General features: G+C 39.6%; 2 protein-coding genes across 4 annotated transcripts in view; one reads left to right on the top strand and one right to left on the bottom strand.

Annotated features, from left to right (window-relative positions):
* The first annotated feature begins 294 nt into the window (after nucleotides 1-294).
* Nucleotides 295-6,115, top strand: anp32a (acidic (leucine-rich) nuclear phosphoprotein 32 family, member A). Of its 3 annotated transcripts, none has more exons than XM_078272991.1 (7): nucleotides 295-481; nucleotides 2,897-3,046; nucleotides 3,133-3,255; nucleotides 3,350-3,548; nucleotides 3,663-3,772; nucleotides 3,868-3,934; nucleotides 5,680-6,115. In XM_078272991.1, the coding sequence occupies exons 1-7, from the start codon at nucleotides 428-430 to the stop codon at nucleotides 5,790-5,792; spliced, it is 816 nt and encodes a 271-aa protein (XP_078129117.1). In that variant the 5' UTR covers nucleotides 295-427; the 3' UTR covers nucleotides 5,793-6,115. The 3 variants fall into 3 exon arrangements, with proteins under 3 accessions (XP_078129117.1, XP_078129036.1, XP_078128954.1); XM_078272910.1 differs by lacking the exon at nucleotides 5,680-6,115 and adding an exon at nucleotides 4,875-5,437 and having other exon boundaries at nucleotides 296-481; nucleotides 3,868-3,922; XM_078272828.1 differs by lacking the exon at nucleotides 5,680-6,115 and adding an exon at nucleotides 4,875-5,437 and having other exon boundaries at nucleotides 297-481; nucleotides 3,657-3,772; nucleotides 3,868-3,922.
* coro2ba (coronin, actin binding protein, 2Ba) overlaps nucleotides 5,165-9,564 on the bottom strand; it is a 23,222-nt gene continuing 18,822 nt past the window's right edge. Inside the window, exons 11-12 of the mRNA XM_078272702.1 lie at nucleotides 8,695-8,834; nucleotides 5,165-8,496 (exon numbers count right to left, since the gene is read on the bottom strand). Of these exons, the coding sequence (XP_078128828.1) occupies nucleotides 8,362-8,496; nucleotides 8,695-8,834 (275 nt within the window). The 3' untranslated portion in view covers nucleotides 5,165-8,361. The remainder of the gene's footprint in view (nucleotides 8,497-8,694; nucleotides 8,835-9,564) is intronic.

The following is a 9,564-nucleotide window of genomic DNA, read 5'->3' as shown; positions in this document are numbered from 1 at the left end:
TCAAACAGAATCTAAGAGCGCTCCATAACTACCAGCTTTAAAACAAGGCTTGAAGTGAGGTGGATGAGTACTTATGCATCGACAAACATGTGGCGTGTTCCCTGTCCCGTGGCATGTATTCAGTGTAAAAACATTAGAGCATCACACTAGCCATGTAAACTTAAGTTAACAAACAACCAAACGTCGACAACAAAACCCCACCCAGTTTTATAAGGGTGCCTTCATTGGCCTCTGTGTCTGTAAATCCGTTCCCTCTTTATTTGGCTCGTGCTATTGGTCGGCGGTGACGACAATCCTGAGACGTGCTCCCGCCCACCGAGCGGATCAAGTTTGAATGAACAACAGCAGTCTGTTCTAGAGGTGGTATAGTTGCATTTGCAGTAATTATTAAAAGTGTGTATCGTATCGCGGGGTGCGCTGATCAAGGATGGACATGAAGAAAAGAATTCATCTAGAGTTGCGAAACCGCACTCCATCAGATGTAAGTTGGCCTCACATCTCGGTGGTAATGTTTCACTCTCAGCAAATGGAGAATCTTTCGTGTGATGTCTTGGCGTGGGGATACAAAGTTTCCTACAAGTTAAAAAAGATGATGGAGACGTCGGGTCACATTGTTGCTTTGCGAACACGTTTACAGTCGGCAGGTGCTGCAGGTACGCTGGTTAAACTTTTTGTGCACGTCTTTGATATGCAGTTTGAGAATGCAGCACAGCTTTTTATGCCAGCGGTATAAACAAGGCAAGCAGTATGAGAAGCCATATTTGTAACTTTTGATCCACGAACGCGCCCCTTTTTTTCGTTTAAAGCCCCGTGTTATTGTTATGTAGTCGTCGTTTGATGTGCTACCTGCATGCTTCGACTGGGACATGTATTTACCTACACAGTTTAAGCCGTGCACTTGGCGCGTTTAGGATGCGGATACTCAAAGTCATGACATTATCAATGATGCGTAAAGATCATAGCATCGAATTATCGCCTTGCAACTGCATCCTATAGCTATAGCTACACAAAGTGTCCAGTTGAAGTCGTTTATTTCTGCAGGAAGTGCATTCAAACATTGAAGCAGCTTACACTGGTGAGCCTGCAGCCCCGTGCAGCATGCAACTGGAGCCACAGTGCGCACAGATGGCCGAAAGAAAGCGGTGTTAGCGGTGACCGTTAACCAGCCACCACACTGATATATGAAACACAATAACTCCCGCATCTTTACTGCTGGGTGTTGATTCTGCTGTTTCACCGAGACTCTTGTGGTTTTCGACGACAAATCCAGCCATAATGAAAACAAATCGTCGAGCCGCGTTGTTGCTCTAGTTTTCCAGAACTAGGACAAGCCGCCATTTTACTGAGAAACAAAGGCAATCCGAAATACACCCAATATCCCGTTCATTCGACACAAACGACGAACGATTCATCATACCTTCTTATTAACAGAAGTCTATACACGGCTTCAATCCAATCGGCAACTGTTTAGCACAAGCAACAATGAAAACGTTTGCCTGGCAGCTATCTAATCAGCTTCAGCTGCCCCTCCTACTCACAAATGACCCTGTGCACGACTCGTAGGTCTGTTTGCCTCCGACTTGCTTTGAACCATTCAATCACATCTCGTTTTACGTTTTGACTCGGTTACCAGCAAAGAACGAACACATACAAACCGCCGCGCGATGTCTGTTTCTACTAGAAAAGTAGCTAAAATGTGATATTTACGTAATGGACGTAGAGCCAATGCATCGCGATAACTACGGCGTTGAAATGTGTCTACGGAATATTGATGGACTGTATTTTTATTTTAAGAGTTCCGGTCCTAATCGCTGATTGGCTGAGTCACGTTCATGGCCGCGGTATAATATCTGATAACAGCACACCTGTGACCACATATCAGACTGTTTAAATATCAAAATGTAGGCTACTTGAGTAGACTACATAATGTATTTATCAAGGACTATGTTTATGGAAGAACAGGGTATTATTTGTTTAACAGTAGCATTTGTGTTCAGTTATTTTTAATTTAAAAAAGTCCTAAAAGTAAAAGTATTTAAAAAAAAATATATATATATGTTATTGGGTTATATTTATTGATTCATTAATGTGTACATCACTTTAATGTTGTAGCTGATAAAGGTGGTGCTAATTTGAATGACTTTATATACTACGGAGTGGCTTAATCAGGAAAATAAAAATAATTAATTAGTTATTTATATTTGTATTAATAAAATACTCGAGTACCTAAAAATTGTCCTTAGTTACAGTAACTGAGTAAATGTACCTATTATCAGCAAAATGTAATCAAAAATACTGTAACAGAATGCTATATTATATACATTTTTGGATTGTTATTACTTATGTGTTAACTTGCATTTTATGTATTTTGTTAATATGGAGCAGTAGCTTCCCAAAAGCTCAAACAAAATTGTTTTAGTGTGCTGAATACTACGTAGCCTAACATATGCAGACACGTTTGTCCAAAGCGAATTATTACAAATAAGAGATTCTCATAAAAAAAAGTGCATCCCTCCCAAATAAAACAACTATTATCAAAAGATTTTAAACCTTGAAATAGCATAAACTTAATATTCAATTTCTATCCAGACAGAAAGTGAACACATACTTAAAATATTTTATGCACTCTGTATTTGATAGGGGCGCACGATTCAGAAAATGTCACGAGTCGATTCGAAAGATTCACCATATGTAAATGTAGTTACTTTTCCCATGTGATTGCAGTAGACATACAATTAAAAAAAAATTAATAATGAATCGATTTTGAATCGGTAGAGCTTGAATCGTGATTGGAATAGGAATCGATTTTGTTTTTTTTGCACCCCCCCTAGTATTTGACCTTGATGTATTTTGAAATTTTACAAATGCTGACCAGATGTATTTGTTTGTTCTACAGGTAAAAGAACTTGTTTTAGACAACTGTCGCTCAAACGAAGGAAAGATCGAGGGTCTAACAGATGAATTTGAGGAGCTGGAATTTCTAAGCACAATCAATGTTGGACTGACGACAGTTGCCCACTTGCCGAAGCTAAATAAACTCAAAAAGGTAGGCGTTTTCTTTTTGCACAAAACAAGTATGTGACTTGAGGCTTTGAGGGTTTTGCATATTTTGATTGTTTAATCGATCAACAGCTTGAACTCAGCGATAACAGGATCTCAGGAGGGTTGGACGTTCTGGCAGCGAAATGCCCCAACCTCACACATCTCAACCTCAGTGGCAACAAGATTAAAGACCTCAGCACAATAGAACCATTGGTAAGTAAGACCCTAAAATACTTGGGGGGGGGACACACAATATACAAAGCAGCAGGCTGTTAATATTCACCAAACTTGATTTTTCTTTTGACAGAAAGAATTGGGGACCCTGAAAAGCCTAGATCTGTTTAACTGTGAAGTGACAAACCTGAACGAATACAGAGACAACGTATTCAAGCTACTACCCCAGCTCACGTACCTGGACGGGTACGACAAAGACGACAAAGAGGCACCAGATTCCGACGCTGAGGTTTACGCAGAGGGTTTGGATGACGACGAGGAAGATGAAGACGGTGAGTTTGAGGCTTCACATACCCTCATGTGTTCTTTTCTAGCATCTCTTATGTTGGCGTCTTGGACATTTGGCTCATAATTATTAACCGCCAACTTGTTTCGCCCAGATGTAGATGAGGAGGAGTATGACGAAGATGCAGCACCAGGAGACGAGGATGAGGAGGAGGGAGAGGAGGAGGAAGAGGAGAATGAAGAGGAGGAAGAGGACGACCTAAGTGGAGAGGTGGGAACAAATGAGATCTGCATTAAAAAATGTTCAGTCTGAAATAATTATACTAACTGTACCTTGTTTTTTTTTTTGTTTTTGTTTTTTTAAAGGAGGAAGAGGAGGAAGATCTGAATGACAAGGAGGTTGACGATGAGGATGATGAAGGTGAGCAAAATGGTGACTGACTTTAAATTTAGAAGCTGTCTCCCAATTCCATACTACATCCTAAGTGTATATAATATATACTAATCTTTATACCATGGTCAATAAATACTCAATTCTGATTGGCTGCAGGGAGTCCATTAAAAAGTGATATAAGACACCTAACAATTAGTCTGGTGAAACTGACTGTTTGCCGTTCTAAGAAAAAGAATAATAATCTGAATATCTTATTTACAACACTGAGTGTAGTCCTTTAGTGCCTCGGCCACTGACTGTTGAGCAGCAACAGCAGAATAACTAGCGACAGGAATTTGTATCGGGGTACATTAAACTCTCGTCAGAAAGGATTTTCTCTTCTAACTGAGAAAAAAAGGCAAACAAAATAGGGACCCACTTTTGAAAACATTGCTCCATAGCGCTTCTAGTGGTCAAAAACTCAACAGGACACATTTAACTGTTTTTACACTAACAGGAAATGATACAATAAATGTGCCATGCAAAGGCAATCAAACCTTTACTTTTAGAATGACACCACCAATTAAACTTAACAAAGAAAGTGTTTGTTTTGTTTTTTTCTCCAAAAATTCAAGTTACTTTTTGTCTTCTGAAGTGTTTCCTGGAGCAGCCACAGTTCCTTTGTGCATTGCATTGTGTTCGATTAGTGTCCTTCAACACTCAAAAACGCAGTGTTTTTTTTTTTAGATTACTTAATTTTGTCACTTCCAGCGTAAACACACACCATACTTAGAATTAGTACATAGTATAGATTTGGGACTCAGCTGATTTAGAAAATCTTTATTGTCCATAACAAAGCGATTTTTGTAATGTGAAAATTGCATACAGTTTAAGTCAGCATTGCTGTCATCATGATGCAAAAAACGTAAAGAGTTTAACAGGAACATTGATATGCTTCTGGGGTTTGTCTTTTTTAAATGTGATTCTTCTTATTTTCTAGAAGAAGAACGAGGTCAGAAGAGAAAAAGGGAACTGGATGAAGAAGGGGAGGAGGATGAAGACGATTGAGAGTCCTCTTGAAGCTAAGTTGTGAAATGTTTTAAACTTGTATCTCCCAGTCACTTCCCAACAACCCCATGTATCTCCCCCCCCCCCCCGATTTCATATTGCAGTAGGAGTGGTTTTTTGTTATTGGCCAGTCAGGTAGACGGGGTTGTCTGGAGAAATAAGTTAAATTTATGTACCTTTGATGCTCCCGTGTTCCAGTCTTTACAGTCCACTTTTAACTGCTTTGTGGACACCAATTTTGTAATATCAAATATTAGCAAAGATAAACCTTTTTTCTCACCGTTTGTGTATGACCAGTTTCTGATGACTTATGTATTTTAAGACCCCCCCACCCCCTTCAAAAGAAAAAAAATGAAACGACAAAAAAAAAAAAGAGTGCATGTCTAATACATTTTAAAGTCAACTACTGGATTTCATGTATGGCAGTCCTCTCCTCGTCTTAAACTTATTTTTGCATTTTTTTTTTTTTAAATGTAAGTTATGTATTTGTAGTGTCACCAGTATGCCAATACTCTCTGCTGTCCTGGTGTGAAACTTGTGTCTGAACATGCACAGTGTGACACTCACAGGGCATATTTTTAAATCCTAGAAGAAAATGTCTGCCCTCGTCAAAGCTGCTCCTCCTCCTTAAACCCTCAGCTTTGATAGTTCGGAAATTACGTGTTCTTGTAAATAATGACCAAATCTATTTTTTTGTATTCTCTTTGATGACGGCAGACATTGAACAGACAACTGAGGTGAAACTATGAATTGTAATAAGATATTAAATATGTATGCTGCTTTATCTAAAATACGCAGTGTGACATTTCTTGAATTTGAACATAACTTTGTATGCATAATATTTCCATAAAGAGAAATTTTCAACATCAGAACTCATTATCGCTTTTTCCATTTTCGTTTCTGTGACACACAGGTGGCAATGTTTGAATTCGTGGTGGTAGTGTAGAGAAATACTTGATAGAAATGGAGGTTAAAACCGCAACTTATGTGCATTGAAAATGTATTGTTTCAAAGTCTAAACTCTGGAAAACAGTCAGGTATTTGGACTTTGTTTTCACTATTATACGTACTGTTCAAATTGGCCTACCTCAGTGATTTTTCACCATATGTTAAATCCACTGTCATCAGCCAAATTGTTTTTTCCCTCCCATTCACTTCAATAAATCCCTTTTTATATACGTTTTGAAGTTTGTTGTCCTTGTTCATCACAGTCAAGTCAAATGGTAAACTGTATACAGGATTCAAGTTTTAGGTCATCAGGGTATTGAGGATGATGGAAAACTGATCTACGATGCATTTTTCAGCAGACCAAACAAATATGGAGGAACTGCCATGGTAACACTTCTCTAAACCAATATGCCATTCAACAACTGTATAAAGAGTTTGTCATATTGAACATAAAAGCCTTTCTGTACTGTTATCCTACCTTTTACAATTGACCAGTTAAGTGGTTGGTTTTAGTCCTCAGTACACCTTCACTAGAAGGCCTGACATAACACAACTCCAGCCCAACTTCACCTGTCTCTCCACTGTAGCTGAGCCCTCTCTGGTAGATCCTTTTCCCACTGTCTACTTTCACTATAACCTTTTATTTTTTCCTGCAAGAAACGTACGCATTTACCATTAATGTGTCGGTGGTTCAAGTCTACATTTAAAGGGTTTATATGTTGTTTTTTTCTGATTGTTAACATAAGCTGTAAAGTTTTGGACCCTTATGTCCCCACTATGATGGGATCAGGGAAGACTTGTGACCTTCACTTAGTTTTTACTTACTCTGGGTACAAATTCCATTCTTGCTATGCATGCGGCCGGTTCATCTTTTTCCTTTTTCATCAAGAGCAGAATCAGTATTCAAACAAGGCTGAATGTGGTTGGTCCTGGATGGACAGTTTAGCAGAATCTTTTCTTTTTTTTGTAACTGCTTGAACCTTCCTGGTAAAATAGAGCCAATAACGTGTTAATCCACTGCCTATTTCTTTTAAATTTCAGACTGAAAGGAAAAAACTGTAAAATGTTGGCATGGCATTTAAACTGCACTTTAGCCTAAGTCTGTTGATGGTACACGTGGCGAAGGAGAGGAAGATTACCTGGAGTCTCCATAGCAAAATTACACATCTACAAGTAAACACATCTCGCTAATGTTGACATACTTAGTTTAAATGTAAAAGGATGGTTATTATTCCAGTTTTCTGTACTGTTATGAAAAGTCAAGATTATATTGTTATACCTTATCTGAAGTTATGTTGAGGGAGTCAAAGTCAACTTCATACCATATAAGGTACAGTTTCACACAAATCTTGCACCTTTTCAACCGGAAACATTCAGCATAATCTATCACGCATCACAATCATTAATTGCGCAGCCACATCATACAAAAACAATGGGATTAACACATATACATGTCATTAGCTAAAAAGGTAGTGACAAATAAATAGAAGCAAATATACGTTACACCCCCCACATCCTTAAAATTAGCCCTAAAAAACAATAACAGCCAGCAAAGCTTCCCTTGAAACCATATTTGAGTAACGCAAGTCCACCACCTCTGGATCCATGTCTCCCCTGCTGCTTTCCAACTATTTAAATAAAGAATAAAACACTTAAAGTGAGTGGACTACCCACTATCCTTGGGAAGAAAGACTGCATTTTGGGTAGCTACTGTATATGTCAGTATTGTGAAGTCAATCTACAGCCAGCAACATCTGAAGGTGAGTAAAGAAGCTACGGGATTAGCAGCTGTGTGAAAAACATGATCCCTGTCTGCTCGTCTCATCTGTCAAGTGCAGAAGTACTTCACATGTCAGCCATTTTGAGATGATGTTGCAGCTCACTGCAAACTGTGTCTGCAGCAGGGTGTAAGGCCTTGGGGAAGGAACATAGGAGCCAGTGACAGTCTTTTTATCCTCCAGTTTTGCCTTAGCAGAACATGAGAATTAGATGGTGGTTTGGTCATTATAGGGGGATGAGTGTAGGGGCTTTTTTTTTGCGTGGTGATCAAGGTATTGCAAGGTGAATGATAGGGTAGGCACAGTGAGACAAACACTCAGGAGGTCTGGCAGAAAATATGCATTAACTCATCGTAACACTTAAGGTGTGCTAGATATACGTTGTAAAAACAGATAATACCTAAATGGATTGGATCTCAAGCCTTCCCTGTGATTGATTTCATGTTAAGGTGGAAATCCATGAACACTGCCTTGTCACCATTACTTATCATATTTGTAATTATTACAATATTCCTGTAATTGCGCCAGTAAAGAGATTATCCAACACCTATCATATTGTTGTGTGCACTATGCAGGGCAGCAGGGGTGAAGTTATGATATATCAAAAAAGAGGCGTAGGAGGGCTCAGAAGCTTGTTGGAGGTCAGAATTGGGGGCAAAGGAAGCAGCTTTGCCAGTCCAGGAGGCTGAGAGGTCAGACGTTGTTGGGGCTAACATTCTTCAGGTTGTTGAGCTCCAGCTCCAACTGGCGTATTCGCACGTCCTTGGTGGTCAGCTCCTCCTTCAGCCGCCGCAATTCATCCTGCTGCCGGAAGAACATCCGCAGGAGCTACGTACAGAAAAACAAAAAGCCATGCATGTGACAAATACACTTTAACTTAAAAGTATGAAAATCTGATGTTAATAGAGAGACAATTTAGAGAAAGTAGAGTGATGGAAACATTTCAAAAGACTACTTTTACAATAGAGCAATAGCAGAGTAGAGAAATGACAGCTGAGTGATTCAGAGCATTACTTCTCAACACACCTCGTTCTCTGTCCTGGGTGGTACGTTCTCCAGCAGATCGATCCCATTCACTACTACACTCTTCTTTTCCTTCACTGGGGCTTTGAACACTAATTGGTTTGGCCGTTGGTAACCCTCCTTCAGGGACATCAAGACTGGGTCTGTTTGCAAAAAGTGAGCAAAAACGTGAAAACCAAACACAAAAGAATGAAGCCCTTCACAGATCACCAGATCAATTTATCTTGCTCCGCGTTGGTCTTAAACTTGGTGTGTCCATCCATATGTGCAATCATCTACTAACTGGTCTGCATACTAGACTCTGTTCACCCACAACTAGCGAACTGCTAGTTAGTACTGCTGTACGACTCTTTGTTATGTATTTTTTTAAAGATCATTTTTTGGGCTTTTTTTCCCATTTATTGACAGCACAGCTTAAAATTGATTTTATATCTCCCCTCAGCTATATAGTTTAGAGAATATTATAGATCCAAGACGAAACTGACAGAAGGGCGGGACGCCGAGAAAATGTCGCATTTACACATCCGTCTGCTACTTCAGCACCATGGACAGCGCCATGGATTTGTCAACACACAGCACAGTTTAGGCTACTGATACTGTATTTCAAAGCCATGGCCGGGGCCATAGATTCTAACTTGCACAAACCTCAGTCAGATAAAGGAACAAGTCAGTCGAGTCGAGTCAGGCAGACTAGACTAACAACTAACTAAAAAACCTCTCTGCCCCTGCACTCTCTCTGCTATTAGGCGGTTGGAGAAGGGGGATGGCAGGTTAACAAGGCACATGCATTTTGGTTACTTTGCTAACAAGGGGGCTGGCATCCCCCATCTTCCCCCCACAAATCGCCTACGGTGACCGACCATGAAGAATAGG

Source organism: Sander vitreus, chromosome 1 (genome assembly GCF_031162955.1).
Source record: "Sander vitreus isolate 19-12246 chromosome 1, sanVit1, whole genome shotgun sequence".
NCBI lineage: Eukaryota > Metazoa > Chordata > Actinopteri > Perciformes > Percidae > Sander > Sander vitreus.
This window is presented reverse-complemented; position numbering and strand designations above follow the sequence as displayed.

Bases quoted from the DNA above. Each gene is read 5' to 3' on its own strand.
- anp32a (XM_078272991.1), top strand. From the start codon at position 428: ATGGACATGAAGAAAAGAATTCATCTAGAGTTGCGAAACCGCACTCCA. The intron at 3,256-3,349 runs GTAAGTAAGACC...TTCTTTTGACAG, and splicing joins TCAGCACAATAGAACCATTG to AAAGAATTGGGGACCCTGAA. The intron at 3,549-3,662 runs GTGAGTTTGAGG...GCCCAGATGTAG, and splicing joins CGACGAGGAAGATGAAGACG to ATGAGGAGGAGTATGACGAA.